At 42.9% G+C, this 19,432-nt stretch overlaps 2 protein-coding genes across 2 annotated transcripts in view; both read left to right on the top strand.

Moving 5' to 3' along the window:
- The window catches only part of LOC143706526 (uncharacterized), a 346,835-nt gene that overhangs the window by 228,264 nt on the left and 99,139 nt on the right, over nt 1-19,432 (top strand). The gene's annotated exons all lie outside the window — the stretch shown is intronic.
- Nucleotides 1-19,432, top strand: part of rhcgl1 (Rh family, C glycoprotein, like 1) — a 29,338-nt gene that overhangs the window by 3,281 nt on the left and 6,625 nt on the right. Inside the window, 3 exon segments of the mRNA XM_077199902.1 lie at nt 239-405; nt 496-633; nt 853-1,003. Coding sequence (XP_077056017.1) covers nt 239-405; nt 496-633; nt 853-1,003 — 456 coding nt within the window.

The raw sequence follows: 19,432 nt of genomic DNA, 5'->3' as shown, positions 1-19,432 counted from the left end.
GTTTGTAAGATTTGACAGGGTGATTAAATGATGACAGAAAAAATTGTTTTATCCCATTAGCTACATGCAACGTTATATTTCGTCACCTTTTGGCAATGAGGAAACGTGTTGTGCTTTTTGTTGATATTTTAGTGTTTTGGAAGAATATAAAATTTAAAAGGACATATTACCCCAGGGGCTATCCAATAAGCTATACAGACATTGGGAACTGTTCTTTTCTTCCATCTCCCTTTATCAGGCACTCTCTTTCTGTGGATGTTCTGGCCCAGTTTTAATTCTGCTATTGTAGATCATGGAGATGGGCAGCACAGAGCTGTTATAAATACCTACCTCGCACTGGCCTCATCAGTTCTCACTACCTTTGCCATTTCAAGTCTCTCACAGAAACATGGAAAGCTTGACATGGTAAATTTCTTGAGACTATCTGTGATATCTGAGTTGATCCTTATTTATTTATACATAAAGTAACCCTTATATTTTCTTGACTTTGTTCAGGTACATATTCAGAATGCTACCTTGGCTGGTGGTCTTGCGATGGGAACAGCTTCAGAGTTTATGATTACACCTTACGGCTCTCTGATAGTGGGATTCTGTTCAGGCGTTGTTTCAACACTTGGATATCTGTTTCTGACTGTGAGTTTTACAGTGTTTTACAGTACTGAAATTGCTCATATTGAAGTATGGAAAGGAAACATCTAGTATATATTAATAAAAAATGTGGATGGTTTAAAAAAAATATTTACTGTATAAAGCACATCTAATTGTCAAACATTTAAACATTTATTTGAAGTCTAAATTATAGACAGTATAAGCACGAATGCAACTATACTTTTTATATATTTTCCTTATCAGCCTTTTATGGAAAAAACTCTGAAAATACAAGACACTTGTGGTATACATAACCTGCATGGAATGCCTGGAATTATCGGTGGTATCGTTGGAGCTATTACTGCAGCTTCTGCCAGTGAGTCAGTTTATGGAAAAGAAGGGTATGTTTGTGTCAGTCAGACAGACAGACAGATTATATATATATATATATATATATATATATATATATATATATATATATATATATATATATATATATATATATTTATTTATATTTATATATATGTCAAAGCATCTTGCCTCTAGCACCTGAATAACCAGTGTTGCCACTCCTGCTTCCACAAAAACAAATCCAAACTGTGGGGCTATTTCCTTTTTTAATTATTTACATTCCTACTACACCAATGATGTCTTTGAATTATCATTGTTTGTAATGTGACTTTCTATACTGGTTAGATTTTAATAGAGCTTTCTTTTTGTATTGTCAATAATTATAATATAATTAAGCTGTTTGGGGTAAAGAACAAGAACAAGATTGATTGACTATGTGACAATTTAACTACCCATGTTATTTAACATTGTGATAAAACCTACCAAATAAAGTCAGTTATTCTTTATTATACATCGATTTCATAGTTTTTTGATAATTTTGAATGCTGAAGGATAACGTGATTGACTTTGACAGGTGAATTTGAATACTTGCCTGAGGCCTCTATTTGAAGTAACTTGTTGTGAGCAAAAGAAACGTGTTACTGTCTGGAATTTTGAGAGTTACTAATCCATTAAAACTTTTGGGCTAAAGCCCAATTTATTAAAATAATAAGTGGTCATTTTCATTAGACAGCATAAGATCTCTCTAGATTATATTTTGGAATCATTCTTTGCAATTCTTGTCACTAAAATTGTTCCATGTAGACTATTCTCTTTTGTCTTCCCTTCATTCTTTCTCAGCCGTAAACCTTTCTAACTGTATTTGTCACTCCAAAAAAATTATGTTTATGACATTTCTTTGTTCATCAAAGTTGTCGTGGGTAAAGTTATGGTTAGGATTGGAGTTAGGTATGCTGCAAAAACACACAAAAATCATTGCACATGCATAAAACAGAAAAGAGGATAAAACAGGATCTATGGACCAGATCAGTTACACACCTGGTGTATTTTGCTCTAACTGACCTAAACTATTTGCTAATAGGAAGCACTTAAAAAAGGTGTAACTAGGATGGGAGGCAACGAGTAAGATAGCAATTTTATCTGGAGACCTTGAGATACAATTGTTAATTGTACACTGATACTAGCTGACAATGTTTTGTGCATACTAGATGTGGATGTCTGTCCTTAAAATTGACAGATGCAGCTGACTGATATAAGACATTTGATAACAATTAATTTTGATGGTCCCTTTTGAACATTATGTTGACTATAAGTAACTTTGCAACTACATGTCAACTAACTCTCATTAAAATATTAGTTGACTGTCTGCTTAATTTCTACTAACTCTTTATTGTGATGTTCCCATGGCAGACAATAATTTTTCATGTCATATTTTTTAGTTTCATTATAATCATTATACCGCTGTAATAATACTGTACAACCAATTTATCTTACTGCAAAATTTGCTTACACTTGGTCAGAAAGTAAGTTGCTGATTGTTGATGAACTTCTACTCTGATCAAAGGATCTGAGGGTTATAATTCCCCCCTTTAGACAACCTTGTAAAAATGCTAATTAATTGCTATAATTTGATCCCTATGTTCTAAATCACAGCTGCAAGTCTTCAAAGTGTTTGAAAGTGAAACCTTCGGAAAGATTCTTCGGAAATCTTTGAGACGGAAAGATTCTAGCTGGCTGTGTACAGGCCGCCAAGCTACGGTTTCGTAGATTTCTTGAAAACTTGAAGAGTCTGTTGGTTTATTTGTATAGGTTGTATAGTATTTACAGTCATTACGTTCCTGTGTATATTGCGTGAATGACGGGTGGTTGGGCAGATATTGTGTTTTGTGGTAGGTGGTATGCCATACGGAACCGTTGCCACTGAAACTGCATATTAAAGCACCAGTGGGGCTCGACAGCCTTAGTCAAACGGGTTGGTGCGTATGGTTAGGTTGCGGAGAGATTGTGAGATTGTGGTTAGGTCTCAGCAGCAAGAGGGAAGTAGAGGTCAGTAAGCTGGGCTGAGTTGAGTGGGGGACGGAGGGGGGTGACTCTGGGACGCCAGAGTCACTGTCGAGCCCTCTTGAGGTGTCGTGGGCTAGTCGACGAAACACTGAGGACAGAAGGTGCCCACTTGAAGACCCTAGAGATGTTCCCTACTCCGCTCAATCCAGAGGGTTGTTATGGGGGGACCGCACTGTGGTTGCAGTCGTTGTGTGTGTTGACGCGCAATACACTGCCGCTATTAACACCATACAGAAGGAGATTCACGTCACCAGATGGAAAGAAGCGTAAATGGATGGAGAAGCATAGGGTACTGTAAAGCTACGTCTTAGTTGGTGATTATCTTGGCGAAAGCCGAGTACAAATCAGCATGAAGTTTTAACACCTACTCTTGTGTAATGATAATCTCCTTATTATCATGATCGGTCCAACATCGTGGCATTACAACTGAAAAAACAAAATAAAAAAACAGTGTGTTCTGCATGAAATGTGTGCTTCATCCTCTACTTCTAATGTAGCCCAGTTTGTACTGAATACAGTGTAATGAGACTTTATCCATTAATGTGTTTATAAGCAACTGGGAAAAAGAACCTGCAAATGGCCAGAGAGCTGCGGACATCTGCAACGAAGGCGTGGGGAGGTCTGACCTCTGACTCCTGAGGACGAAATGGACGAAAAATAAATAGTCCAATGAGACAAGTCAAATCTTCCATAGTTGTTATGGGAGGAGTTGGGAGAGTTAGGCTGGGCGGGACTGACGAGACAGATGAAGAAGATTCTGCAATACGATGGTAAGGGGTAATACAGATTTACTACTGTATATCCCAACTCAGTCAATATTTAGTGATGCCAGAGTCTAACTCTCTGTGGTGGGAGGGTGGGAGGGGCTCTTATTCTTGCCCACTGATTCGACAAACACTCCCTGTGGAGAAGGGATCGATGTCTGCGGTGGTCTCCTGCTGCTCTACACAGTCTGATGGGCTCTGGCTGGGCACTAAGTTGGGAGTGGGGCTGGTGACATTATCAGCCCTAAAGGATACCAGCACCCACTCCACAAAGGCGGCAAAGCTAACGTGCCAATGCAGTCGTCCTGGAAGGTCACCAGGTAGGCCAGATCGAGGAAATCCTCTAGGTGAGCCTCAAGGGAGCATTTTCCCTGCTCAAGGCACAGTAGCTTCACAGCAGGGAGGTCCATAACAAATGAAAACAGAAACAAAAAACACGAACTGTGACAAAAAAAAAAAAAAATGAGTCACTGGGTCTTCTGTCACGGCTTGTGTGGTACAAGACAAAAGCACAATGAGGAAGATGAAGTATAACAGGTTTTAATAAGCCACAAGACAAATTCCAACTCAGAATACAATGTACACACTGACAAGACCCGGCAATGAAACTCAAACAGAACTGAACTTAAGTAGTGGAGATAACGAGAAACACATACCTGAACATAATGATGACATTAAATGTATAACCATGACATCTAAGGCGAGAACAGTGCAAAACAGTCCATGTGGTGTGACAACTTGTGCCTAAGATGCTTAAAGCTTCCTTTTCAAGTCTTACATTATATGTATTTTATGTATTGTAATTGCTTATATGTCTAGTTATATATGATATTTTGAAGGTGGGGGGGAAGATACCCTTTATTAGAATAAAATTTATTTATTCTAATAAAGGGTATCTTCCATGGCCACCGAAGAATAATTATTTCTTCGCCTGTACAGTACTTTGAGCCAGTAGCAAAAACCGTGATCGTAAAGTGACTTGTATTGCAAACAAAACAGAACCAAATACATATTATGTACAAGTTTTATTAACTAAATATAGATATTTATATGAATATAAATAAACTAAACAACATACACACATGAATACATAAATAGGTTAGTGATAGGATGAAATTGGAAACCGGAAGAGGGTCTATGAGAAGAACCATCAGAATTTCATTTTCACATTTCATTGAATTGAATACTTGCATTTGTAATGGGAACAATTCTTGAAGTTGTTGAAAATTGGAGTCGTTGATGGTTCCGGCAGTGTCAAGTGGAAGTTGGTTGAGCGTTCTCTTTCTCCAGGAACGCATGACTGGTTTGGTGAACGCCGAGCACCCAGGAGAAGTGAGGAAGTCGGAAGGATGGGTGATTGGAATCGTTGTTGGTTGGAGTCTTTGTTGGTTGGAGTCTTTGTTCCAAAACTCCTGAGATTGTCCTTGGTTCTTTGTGAGAGAGTCTTCTCTCTTTTCCATGAGGCCGGATCTGGTTGGAATCGAGGCCTGCTGGGCCCTGGGGCCCCCGTGGAGGGGGAGGGGGCTCCCCAGTCTCACCAGAACAGTGTTGCGGCTGGATGAAAAAACTAAGAGAGGGCGGTCACTGTTGCCTGCCTCTGATATACCCTGAGAAAGAACCAACCCCTAAGGTTTGAATGGACCTATGAGTAAGGTGACATGTCCGAGAGGGGAAGCGGCTCTTAGTTGATTTATGGTCTTTGTCCCCAGCATGCTTAGACTGTTCATTCAAGCTCAAATAGACATAACAAATTCACATTGCATTCTAAGAGAAGGTGATGTACATCAAAGTGTGTGTCATTAAATGAGGATTAATTTGCTAGGAAGCATGATACAGGTGAGGTTATATTGACCGTAGGGTGGTTGTTCAACCACATACACCCCAATCAAACATACCATGTTGTTATACCTAATAGTACACGAGACAGTAAATCATCACAGTTTCTGTGAGGCATGTTCCTTCATAGATCAGAGTAACACCGCAAAGTTTATTTAATTAAAGATGGTCTCTCTCTCTTAAGCATGTGGCGCATGTGGCCACATTCCTTTGAGGTCGTAAAGTCTGTTATCAGTCTTAAAGTGTTCTGTAACCGGACACCCGGCTGACAAAGTAACTTCATTTGTGAGGTTAGTTTTGGGGGAGAGTTTCATAGACCTTTATATTCATTAAATATAGTGAATATGAATAATTAGTGTGTGTCTGATTGGTCCAGACCCTACACTATATATCTTCTTCCTATAAGAAATATTAAGCAATTATATGCCGGTCCTTTGCATTGTGTTAAACTATTAGCTAAAATACCAGAGATGACCCCCGCCGGCAAGTCAAACAGTTACGAGCATAACTGCAGTGTTCATATAGCCTCTCCCGTGATGTTGTCAGATGTACTATTGTGCATATAGTTTCATAGCTAGTTGTTGTTCATCATTTTGCGTGAGACTGTCTGACATGTAAATGGTAAATGGACTGCATTTATATAGCGCTTTCACAGACCCAATGGCCACCAAAGCGCTTTACATATTTGCCTCACATGTATATACCCTCACATTCACCCATTCACTCACTCATTCATACACCGACGGCGGTGTCAGCCATCCAAGGCGCCATCCAGCTTGTCGGGAGCAGCTGGGGTTAGGTGTCTTGCTCATGGACACCTCGACACTTGGTCAGGTGGAACCGGGGATCGAAGCACCAACCTTTCGCTTTGTAGACAAACTACATGAACCACTGAGCCACTGCCGCCCTGGCTATGTATTAGGAAACAAAATAAATAATAGTGTAAACCAGTCATTATTTGTTTAAGGCAGATGTGTTCTGGTAGTGCAGGTATATCCAGTCATGGAAAGTTACTGGAAACGACGTTGGTCTTCATGCAGATAAGGTGATCATCAGGGAGTTCCGAATGTAGAATGACTTATAAAATAAATAAAAAAATATGTTTTGTGCATCAGGACACCCTAAAAAATAAAAATAACTAAGGTCATTTAATAATATTAACGGCTATGGAGCATGTTTTATTACCTAGGTTGAATAGGGACTCCTATTTTTTTCATTTTTTAAAATAATGAAAAATAAGTACTAGCAAGATTGAAACCCTGAAGAACAATTACATTCACACCAGAGAATTTAATAAGCTTGAGAGAAAAAATGTTGTGCGGATATTATGAAAACAAAACTGAACAAAATTTTTTTGAAAAGTGCAATTGGAATTGAGATCTCCTTGTAATGGATGACAGGGTGCTTGATTAATATAAATAATTAACATTCATTTGATTTTTTTTTAAGAGGAAACAAAGGGGATAATCATTTCTAATTATTATGTAAACTTGAGATGATGGTATAAAGAGCAGGGGAGGATGGTCCCTTTTTAAGGTGCCTCCTTTGTTCTAGACCTACAAATGCTAGTCCACAATGAGACCTGATTGAGGTTCCTGGTTTTGTAACGGCAGAGAGTAAAAAGGATTACATGAACAAAAGCCTCTGTGGATGGTTGAGGATGATATCCTGAAGCCAACGGTTTTTGTTTACATCATTGTATCTGTTAGACCACAGAGCTAACACAGGAGCGCTAAAATATGCAAATATGCTTAATAACCAAGGAGCTGCAACCATGAAGAACACGGTGGTTAATGCCTAAGTCCTTTGTTTCAGGAAGAAATTCTGTGAATGTTCTGTAAATGGGTTGAAAGTTGCAACACTATATGGGGTTAGTTCAATATTTTTATTCCCATGCTGTTAAAGACAAAATCCCATGCACCTGAATTTCAAGGTTAGCCTTGTAATATTTTAGAGGTCTTTCAGCAGCTGTGAGTGAAAGACTCTGGTCTCAGAGCAGTGGTCCAGGGGGCGACTGCAATCCAGCTGTGTTTTTAAATGAGGAACATCCATCCATTTCCTACTTATTGGCAAAAGAGAACAATCAGCTAGATAGAGAGAGAGCTCCACACTGTGGCGAGAATTCAACACACAAAAGCATGTTCTTCCACTTAATGAGGAAAATGTACACAGATATGATCATTTTGTGTTGCATGGTTTTATAAAGCTGAATCCAGGTTTTACACTTTTTTTCTTTGTCATTAAAGAATTATATCACAGCTCATAGGTCAGAACTTTGTCTAACGTTCCGGCAAGGTTTTCTCAAAGTTTTGAACAAACATTCTTCCAGTAACGTTAATAGAACGTTCTGGTCTTTAATAATGTTCTCAAAGCATTAGCAATAAAACAGTATGGAACCTTTCTTTCAGAAATGTTTCAGTTGTATGTTCGTGTAACATTTTTCAAATGTTACTACTTTAAGAACATTCAGAGAATATTCAAAAATAACTTTCCAATAAATGGAATGTTCTCCTAACGTTCGTTTGACCAAGATAAAAACCTTTTTTTTTAACATTTAAAAAATGTTTTGAATGTCATGTGAACATTCAGAAGGCTTTCACAACTTAATGGGAATGTTAGCAAAAGAACACATTTTTGTTAGCTAGGTTGTTGTTGTTGTTGTTATATTACTCTTTCTGGTTGAAAAGACCAATCATGGATAATTATGAATTTATAATCACATTTTGTCATTTCACATTCCAGTTAGCATAAATTTGAACTAAGTAAAATCTTTATTGTTTACTTGTATTATTCCTCATATATTTGCATCTGAAACTGTATCCAGTGCATAACTGGATACAGTTATATTTTTTGTATGTATTGTACATGCATATTTTTTTATGAAAATATTGATTAATATGTCTGCTTTAAAATGTTTTTACCTGTGTATTGACTCTAATATAATGCCAAAAATGTATGTATTCAAAAAGTATGTTGCCTTAAGTATAACCATACGAATTTGAGAAATAGTGTGAAATAATTGAAATGCACTGTTTGTAAAATACTGTAAAAAAAGAGCATTGTTCACTATACATCAAAACAACTAAAGATGCTTTTAATATTCTCATTGATTTTTGAATTCATTTTGAACGACTGATGATGTCTGAGAGATAAAGTAAAAGAGATCCTTAGGCTGTTGAAATAATGAGCATAATAAATAAAATCAGATCAGAATAAAATCATGTTAAACTAACACTATGCAATGAAACAAATCATTTTGTTTATCTTTGAAACTGAGATCTTTAAAATATATATATATATTTTGTTAATGAAACCAAACTTGTGAGAAGCCAGCTGCGTTGGCTGCTTGCTTTTTTGCTTGCAGAGACTCAGGGGATTCCTGCCTGTCAGGTCAATCAGACTATGATGGCACTGCGGTGAGGGTGGAATCCAAACTTTCTCATCGAAACGAGAATCTTTTTTGTATGTTAATGAGTGAAGAGGCGGATGTAAATGAGATGATTTAGATATGGAGCTCCCAATCCAGCTCCTGTCATAACAAAAAGTTAATTAAGAAAATAATCATTCTATTCAGCACACTCATTCAGCTCTCCCCCACATTCCCCAAAGAAAAGCTAAAAAATCAACTTTGTGTTTTCTTACAAATGAGAACACTGCATTACCCATTCAGTATGCAGCGAGTTTGGTGTTGGTTATTCAAATCAGGGATGCCTGTGGAAAAACCTAACTCAATTACTTTAGGGAGCCCCAATCGTCTATGCAAATATATGGGTGTATACTTAGTGTTTACCTACAGTTTCAGCCTAGTTTCCCTGGACATTTTCATTTACTAATATGCCTATTAAAGGCTTCCTTAAAATTGGCATTTACCTGTGAACATTTACGCTCAGGGTTGTTTGTTTTTCCCTTATTACATGGCTGGAATACTTTATTCTGACTGATCAATTGCGACATTTAGCTCTTTGATATTTTTAGATATAACGCTGTATTTCAGAACAGATCTCAACTGGGGAACTGAAACCGGCATGATTTCCTAATTCAGAATATATTTAAAGTTTGTGAATGTGGATGTGTTTGAAGAATTGGCAAAATTAATCTAACTAAAATCATGTCCGATCTTTTTCCACATTTAATATTTGAAACCAACAAGGTGGTGAGAAGAAAAATAAAATACACTTCCCTGCAAAAGAGCTCCAGACTGATGATATTGGAGAGTATCTCCAATGTACAGCCCTCACCAAGTCATTACGTAAGTTTTTAGTTTGGATTTAGGTCTGGGTTATGTCACGTGAATGACGTGATCCAAACCGTGACGAGAAACAAATAAAGTCTTCAATGAATACTCAGTAGAATCAATAATACATAACAGGGAATATAAATACACTGAGAACGACTCGGTTACTAACGTAACCTCGGTTCCCTGAGAGGAGGGAACGAGTATTGCGTAAGTAGCTTACGCTATGGGAAAACTCCTTTTCTCGAGAATATTGAAGTCTTTATGTAAAACGCATTGCAGCTGCACAGCTGACAGCAATGAACGAAGGAAGCTCGGTCATTGGCTGTGCTGCAGCAACTTGCTCGAACCAATGACGGGGCGACTCTGAATGCGCGACCAATGAGCGCGCTTCGCGCCCGCGCGCGTCAGAGCCCGCCCAGATGGGCGTGGCCAAGAGCTATTTATTGGGCGCCCCGTCATGAGAGTTCTTTAGGTTAAAACGACTGAAGCGAACTAACCAAGCACAAGCACGCCAGCTTACGCAATACTTGTTCCCTCCTCTCAGGGAACCGAGGTTACGTTAGTAAACGAGTCGTTCCCTTTCGAGAGGTCTCTCCTATTGCGTAAGTATCTTACGCTATGGGAACACCATGCAAAACGCTGTGCGTGCTGAACTTCGCCTTATGATAGCCAGAGGCAGGTGCCTGAGCTGAAAAGCAAAGTTATCATCCAACTAGCCGGCAGAGGCGAGCTTTATATGTGGGAAAAATACAGAGCGGCTAGAAGGCGCTCAGTGTGACACAAGCACATACATAATCTAGATACGAACTCGTATTTCAACTAGTATCATGCTGATAGTACATTGGAATGCAATGTCGGGACCTGTAGGTTGTAGAACCTGATAAATGTGGACGGTGAGGCCCAGCCTGCCGCCGTACAAATATCCTCGATCGGTATCCCGCTCGACCATGCCCAGGAAGAAGCCACACTCCTGGTGGAGTGTGCTTTGACTCCCCAGGGGCATTGAAGTCCCTTAGCTTCATAAGCCAGCGCTATAGCCTAAACTATCCAGTGAGAGATTCTCTGCTTTGAAACGGCGGAACCTTTCGTACGGCCGGCAAAGCATACAAACAGTTGTTCTGTCTATCTGAATAGGGCAGAACGCTCCAAATACACTCTGAGAGCCCTAACGGGGCAGAGTAGATTAGCGTCGTGTTCGTCTGCTGGAGACGATAGCACAGTTAGGGAGTTAACCTGTGCTCTGAAGGGAGTGGTGAGCACTTTAGGAATATACACATGTTTCGGTCTAAGGACGACCCTGCAGTCGTTAGGTCCGAATTCTAGGCAGGCAGCGCTTGTCGAAAGCGCGTGCAGGTCGCCCACTCTCTTGACCGAGGCGAGTGCCAGCAAGAGCGCAGTCTTGAGCGAGAGCTGTTTAAGGTGAACGGTTCGGAGTGGTTCGAACGGGGGCCGTTTAAGAGCGTCTAGGACAGTAGCTAGGTCCCAGATCGGCACTGGGGGGGGGGGGGGGGGGGGGGCGTGAAGGGTTCATCCTCCTAGCGCCCCTTAGGAAACGAATAATTAGGTCGTTTCTTCCCAATGGACGTTCCATAACAGGGTTGTGTGACGCTGTGATGGCCGCCACATATACTTTGAGCGTGGAGGGGGTGCGGCCCGCCTCCAGAAGCCCTTATAGAAAAGCGAGTACGTTCGTAATCTCGCATGTCTCAGGTTTCAGGCCCTTGGCATTACACCAGTCACTGAACACTTTCCATTTCTGGGCATATAAGCGTCTCGTGGAGGGCGCCCGCGCCTCGAAACGAATAATTTCTGGGCATATAAGCGTCTCGTGGAGGGCGCCCGCGCCTCGAAACGAATAATTTTCTCCTCTCTGACCCGACTGATGACCTGTGGCAGCATCGCGATCGGGGGAAAGGCATATAAGGGGCGGCTCGGCCAGCTCTGGGCGAGCACGTCCGTGCTCTTTGTGAAGAAAAGAGAGCAGTGCGCGTTCTCCTTCGAGGCGAAGAGGTCATCTCATCTCCGCTTTGCCAAAGGTTTTCCATAACCATTGAATCGTCAGCGGGTTGAGAGCCCATTCTCCTGGGAGAATCTTGTCTCTGGATAGCATGTCTGCCCCCTGGTTCAGGGCGCCTGGCACATGCGCTGCTCTCAGCGAGCGCAAGTTGTGCTGGGACCATAAAATGAGTCTCCTGGCCATTGAATGCATGGAGCTCGACCTGAGTCCACCCTGGCGATTTATGTACGACACTACCGTCATGTTGTCCGTTCGGACCAGGACGTGTTCGTTTTTTAGATGTGGAAGCAGGGCTCTGAGAGCCAAAGCGACCGCTTTCATCTCCAGACAGTTTATGTGTAGGCGCTTCTCCGGGTTTGACCAAAAGCCGGAGACAGGCCTGCCCTCGTAAAGGGCCCCCCAACCTATTTTGGAGGCATCTGTCGTTATCATCTTTCTCCTTGTGTTCACACCCAGACTCACGCCTGACTGGTACCAGTCGGCGGCTTTCCAGTGCGTCAGGGCTTTTATACAGCCGTGGTTCGCTCTGATTAAAAAGTGGCCCGAACGCCACGCGTGAGTAGGGACGCGGCTCTTGAGCCAGCGTTGGAGAGGGCGCATATGCAACAATCCTAGCTGGAGTACGGCCGATGCTGAGGCCATGAGACCGAGCATCCTCTGAAACCGCTTGACGGGGGCGCGCGCGCCCGCCCTGAATGATGTTGCAAGGCGCCGGATGGTGAGCGCGCGCTCTGATGAGAGACGCGCTGTCATTTGCATCGAGTCTAGAACTATTCCCAGGAAAGAAATCCTCTGGCTGGGAGATAGTATGCTTTTTGCAAAATTGATTCTTAGATCCAGGCATTCTAAATGGCTGATAATCCAAGATCTGTGTGTTATTAACTGACTCTCTGATTGTGCTAGGACCAGCCAATCGTCGAGATAATTCAGTATTAGCACTCCCCTTCGTCTCAAGGGGGAAAGTGCTGCGTCCATACATTTCGTGAATGTACGGGGAGCCAGGGACAGGCCGAACGGAAGTACTGTGTACTGGTAAGACTGTCCCTCGAAAGCGAATCTCAGAAACGGCCTGTGATGAGGCGCTATTGGAATGTGAAAGTAAGCATCTTTCAGATCCACAGAGAAACCAATCTCCTGGGCGTACTTGCGCGAGGATATGCTTGGTTGTTAACATTCTGAACGAGCGAATCATTAGTGCTTTGTTCAGGTGTCTGAGATCTAGGATGGGGCGGAGACCACCATCTTTTTTCGGGACGAGAAAATAGCGGCTGTAAAAACCTGCCTCGCTCATAGAGGGGGGAACTGTTTCCACAGCGCCCTTTTCTATTAGTTTGCGCACCTCGGTGCGTAGAACCTGTGAACACTCCTTTCTCACTTTCGTCTCGACCACAGTCGTAAAACGTGGTGGTCTGCGAGCGAACTGGAGCGAGTATCCGGGCTTTACTATATTCAATACCCATTTCGGCATATCTGGAATGTTTTCCCATGCCGCTGCGTGTACAGATATGGGCTGAATACAGGCTAGGGGCGGGCCGCTGTGACGTAGGGACCCGGCGAGCGAAACGCCTGAGCTCGTAGCTCTCAGAGGCGCGGGCGCGCGCTTAGCAGCTGAGTGAATGGGCGCGTGTGTGCTTACAACAGCGCGCGCTTTGTCTGTAAAACTCGCAGCCTGAGCTGGGGTTGTGTTTGACACTGTAAGGACAGTGTTTATAAGTGGGGGTGCATAAACAGTGGTAGGCACACGCGTCACTTTTATAATGTTTCCCGCTTTTACTGGGGATGAATTCATAACTGTGTGAACAGTGCTTGTGTGTAGTGGTGCGTACATGACCGTAGGCACGTGATCTACATTCATGGGGCGCGCAGCCTGAGCTGGGAATGAATTTGGCACTGTTTTGACAGTATCTGGGAATGCACACTTTGTGGACATGTGAACCCTTAGTGACACAGGCAGAAAAAGACTCTTTTTGTGTTTTCTGTGCGTTGCCGTAAAAACGGCGTTTGTTTGCAGGTGAGCGAGCTCTGTGACTGGCCCATTGACTGCTGTATGGACATTTCCAGCCGCCTGTAAGGGGACTGGGTAATGTTTGAACTTTTGCAGAGAGAGTGGTCCGGCATTTGCGAGACACGCACTCTCTCTTCTCATTCCTGTGGCTAGGACGGCTTTCGAGGCTCAGGGTTCAGCACAATCTTGGGCCGAGGACCCCGTCGCTCAGGAGGCGGCTTGCGGTTGTGGGAGCGCGAGCGGCGTCGAGCGTCAGCATGAGGCGCGGGCTGAGAGGCGGTGGGAGCTGTTCTAGCCCGCTGCGCCTGTGGCGGTTCTGGGCCTCAGTGAAGCGTTCGGCGAAACCTTTAACCGCCGGTCCAAACAGCCCGCTGGTGGAGATAGGCGTGTCGAGAAACGGCGTCCTTCATCTCCGTCAGAGTCAGCCACAGATGGCGCTCGAGAACAGTCAAATTAGCCATGGCGCGGCCAATAGACTGGGCGGTGGTCTTCGTGGCTCGCAGAGCTATATCAGTTGCGCTGCGTAGGTCCTTAAAGGCTTCGGGTTCGGGGCCAGACTCTTCCATAGAGCGGAGAAGCTTAGCTTGGAACACTTGAAGTACCGCCATTGAGTGAAGCGCTGATGCAGCTTGGCCGGCGGCGGCGTAGGCGCGACCGGCGAGAGCAGAAGTAGTGCGGCAGGGCTTCGAGGGGTGGGAAGCTTTGGCTTTCCATCCGGTGGTGGAGGGCGGGAAGAGATGATTGGCCACGGCCTCCTCGAGGGGCGGCGTTCCCTCGTAGACTCTTTCCTTCGCGCCGTCCACAGAGGAGAGCGACGAAGAAAAAGAAGGCTTCAGACGCGCAGAGTGGGGGGCTTTCCATGACTTGGTGAGTTCGTCATGAACCTCCGGGAAGAAGGGAGAAGGCCTTTGCCGAGGGGCCTGCTGGCGCCCCTGCAGAAACCACTCATCCAGTCGGCTTCGGGTTGGTTCTTCGGGAGGAGACCAATAGAGCCCGAGGTCCTCTACGGCCTTCGAGAGGACGCGGATAATCTCCGTATCCATGGTGGAGCCCCCGCTCGTGCTAGCTAGCGTCGACGGGGCGGGGTCGAGAGTGGAGCCCGGCCAGTCGTCCGATGCAGCGTCGATGGACAAGCTGTCATCCATTCCCCCATCGTCCTCGGACGCGCCGAAAGTCACAAGGCCCACCGCTCTGCTAGAGGGGTGTGGGTCCGGCTGGGTGAACTGAACCGGCGGTGGGGAAGGTAAGAGCGGCGGTGAAGCACGCAGAGACTGGCTCGGCGTGACGTCACTGAGCTCCGGTTCAGGAAGCCTCTGTGAGCGGCGCTTTTTCTTAGTGCGCGGCTCAAACAGAGGGGTGGCGGCGATGGGCTCGCTCACGGCGAAAGCGGCGAGGCGAGCCCGCAGTGCGGAGAGACCCAGGTCATCACATTCCGGGCATCCGCCCTTGGTCAAAGCAGCTTCTGCGTGGTCCCGGCCCAGGCAGCGAGCGCAGATGATGTGACGATCCCCGTCCGGGAGAAGGTCTCTGCACGACGCGCAGGAAGGCATTTGAAACAACGCCTCAGAAAATTGCTCTTTTACAAGTGTCGCGGGGCGAACAGATGTAAAGATACTTGCGTGTGTGGCACGCCAGATGGCTCAGTAGGATGGCGTTCGAAGGCGGCTGAAGGGGCCGACGTCCTCGTAGCAATCCCGCTGGTATGCTTTTCGACGGCGGCGAAGGCTTCAATAATCCGGAGGATCCAGCGAAGAAGGTGTTCGCTGAAGGAGATTAAATCTAAAGAACACTCATGACGGGGCGCCCAATAAATAGCTCTTGGCCACGCCCATCTTGGCGGGCTCTGACGCGCGCGGGCGCGAAGCGCGCTCATTGGTCGCGCATTCAGAGTCGCCCCGTCATTGGTTCGAGCAAGTTGCTCCAGCACAGCCAATGACCGAGCTTCCTTCGTTCATTGCTGTCAGCTGTGCAGCTGCAATGCGTTTTACATAAAGACTTCAATATTCTCGAGAAAAGGAGTTTTCCCATAGCGTAAGCTACTTACGCAATAGGAGAGACCTCTCGAAAGGGAACTAGATGAGATACAGCTGGAGATAGTGGGTAACTATAGAAACAAACAAGGAAGTAATCAGAAACCAAGGAAACCGAAACTAAACAGAGCAGGGTAACAGGAACAAATGGAAACAAAACAGAATATCAAAATAAGAGTCCATAGAGCCAAACATAACCATAACAGTAGTTTCCCCTCTCGGAAGGCATGTCTTCGCGCCCTAACTGATATTATAACTGTGGAGGGAGGGGGCTTTGGAGGTGGGTGTGGAGCTTGTGATGTACAGGGACCAGGAGGAGCCGATAGAGGGAGATTTCATGGTGGAGCCGACGGAGGGAGGAGCCAGGATGGTACGAGGTGCAGTAGGGGACTCAGCATCATGCCGTGCTGGTGGAGGGGATGTCTGAGGCGGAGCAGATGCTACGCACGGAGTTAGCAACAGGGGCAGAGCCGGGGAACTGGACAACATCAGCAGTGCCCACTGATCCAGGGGACAGACAAAACCTGTGGAGGGGGTGGGACTAGGAATTCAGGCAGGAGCATTGGAGGAGGAAGATTTTAGGACGGGACCGGAGCATCTAAATAGCTAGATGGGACCGATGGAAAAGGCGAAGATTCAAGGGTGGGGACTCAGGAAGGGACTAGATCCGCGGACCACAGATCTATCAGGCAGTGGTCCGCTCCCTGGCTCTGTGGTATCCACAGGGCTGACAGGCTTCTGCTCTGCGTCGTGGACGGTGAGAGGGTGTGTAGACTTTTCATACCCACTGTATAGGCCTAAAAAAACTGGTCAGTAAAATGATTTGATCTTCCTATCACTAAGTGGTGCTGCTTTAGTGTCTAATAACACCTACTCGCTCTCTTGTTTCTGCCATCCATTTATCAGATGAAATGAAAATGACCTGGAAAGACTTGTACTTGTTACTGTCAATTTATTTCAGTGTTTGTTTTGTTGCTAGGCCAACTGTTTTTGTGCACTGTAATAGAATATTTGTTTTTCTAAGCGAAAGCTTTAAGCTAATATAGGCTACTGGTAAACAGAGTTGGGAGGGTTATTTATAAAATGTATTCCGTTACAGTTATAAATTACTTCATAAAAAAGGTATTCAGTAAGGCAATCCAAGCACCATGATATGAAAGTAATGTAATTTTTTAAAGTAATGTAATGTCACTGTTTTCTTTTGGATTCCTTCTAGGTCACATATGTAAATAAAGTAAAGTAAAAAGCAATATAAATGTAATTTTGTTTAATCATGAATTTACAATTAAAACTAATAAAAACTAACAAACACTACATTTTTGCTTGCATGATTTCTGTGCAGTCGTAACTGTTTTAGTTGGATGTTGAGTCCTTTGTTAAAGAGAAAGAGTCTTCATAGCAACACCGGAATTTACACTGTACAACCATGTGTTTAATTTTTGAAAAAAAAATAACTGTGAACTTTCCAGACATAAAAAACTTCCCTGCGGTAAGCATTGTAATTAATAACTTGGCTGTGTATCAAAAGTGCATCTGTGGAGAATGATTGAAGACAGTCTTATTTGCGTATTCATCAGCAGATGGCTCACGTGAGTCATGACTGGCAACAGAACCAGGAACTATAATCATGCAGCGCTTAATATAGCGTTATAATGTCAAAATACTATTTTATTAAGTTTTAAATTAAACCATTGTAATCCTGAAAGTATTCCAATTTTTTTACCAAATGTAACTGTATTTTGATAAATATTTTTTTCGTATCCTAATTTCGTAACGCCGTTACATGTAGGCCTATTCTGTTTCTCCTCAACCCTGCTGGTAAAATTATGAAATAATTTAAATTTGCATGCCCACATTTATTTACTGACTGGCTAATTGTGCATTATCATTTACTTGTAAACTATCCACAGACACGAGTTACAAGATTTTGGCTAATATACAACTTGCATCCATACAGTAACCACACCCAAAGGAAGTCATATTTGTACCTTTAATGGAAGACTTGTGCTATTATCTTCAGCCAGCTTAATAAACATTTGATGCTGCTATCTGCTTATTTCAAAATCTATTTTCATTGGCATCCCAGCATCACATCAAACCTGCTTCAATTAAGCCTGTAAACATCTGACAAGATATTTAAGCATTGTGTGTGCCATCTGTTGTCCTTGTCATTGCTTGTTATACACGCAGATTATTCTTGTAATAGTGACATCAAAAAACTTCTTTCCATCACTTCTAACTAGAAAGTGAATAATTGAAACTGTTGAAATACCTCATGAGACATGGTGTCGCCAAGTTCATGTTAGAAGATTTTACAGTGCAAATATACTTATAACAGTTGGAGAGCAGCTCAAAAAAGGAGAGCATGTGGACCAATTATTATTCGTATAGATTAATGATGGGAAATGTTCAAGTCAGAAAAGTTTTTGTTCAGAAATCCAATCCCCAAATGAACTGTTTGCTTCACAAGCAAATCCCAGCTGCATCGGTCTTTTACAACACCTGTTCAGGCTTTTTTTTTTTTTTTTGTGAGCTGCACAGGTTTTTTGCAGCTGACTCACAAATCACGTCAAATGTATAAGTGGGGTGGACAGCTACCCTTTCTTTGCACACTACTATGCCATTCCTTGTCATTATTCATCCCTACGGCCCACCCCTAGACCACCCTCTTGGTTAATCCCAGACTTTGTGATAGATAGATAAATAAGATGTTCATTATGAAGATTTTGAAAGACTGTCTGCTTAATATCTGCAAACACTTTATTTTGATGCTCCCTTAATAGACAGTTTACATTTTAAACAAATGAATCCACTGCCAGTTTGTGCAGTCTTGTTTGTAGGGTGGTGAAGTGCTCTGAGTGTAAAAATTGTTTTTCATTCTTTGTATTTTGATGAGCCCACCTCTGGGGTATGGGGGATATAAGATGTATGATGAGAAATAAATATCATAATTGGTAAAACTATCAAAAATGTCCAGCCTGTTTTAACAATCTAACACAAATATGCACACACAATCTTTTGTTTGTGTTAAATTATATTTGATTGAGAAAAGATGAAATATTCATTTATTGGTAAAGCCATACTTCTTTATACTAAAGCATGGGATTAGAAATGTGGATGGTGTTTAAATCTTTCAAGACATTGGAGTCCTTCAAAAATCTGCTGCAACTAAATACAATACAAATCCTCTCTTATGTTTTAGGTAAAGTTATGTGTTCACAAACATTCAAAAGAAGTCTTTGATTTAATTGACAAGCCACTCATCTATATACTGCATTATATGATCAAAACATCTGAAATAACCTCTGTCTGCATGCTGGCATCTCGATTTGAGACACCTCGATGTCCGCTAATTCTTTTCATCAGCTGAACATCAAAATGGGGGTGAAGTATGCCAGACGTCACTGATTTGAGATTTATGTCCATTTTGTAATATTAAAGATTCATAAAATTAAATATGAAATAAATTCCCTTTAAAGTACCTGAATAGCTTCAGAATAAACACTGCATTGCTATCTCATCTGAACTCAAAAAGGGCAA

This window comes from Siphateles boraxobius, unplaced genomic scaffold (assembly GCF_051911475.1).
Source record: "Siphateles boraxobius isolate OS27281-9 unplaced genomic scaffold, OSU_SipBor_1 41, whole genome shotgun sequence".
Taxonomy (NCBI): Eukaryota; Metazoa; Chordata; class Actinopteri; order Cypriniformes; family Leuciscidae; genus Siphateles; species Siphateles boraxobius.
The sequence above is the reverse complement of the archived record's forward strand: the minus strand, read 5'-3'. Positions and strand labels throughout refer to the sequence as shown.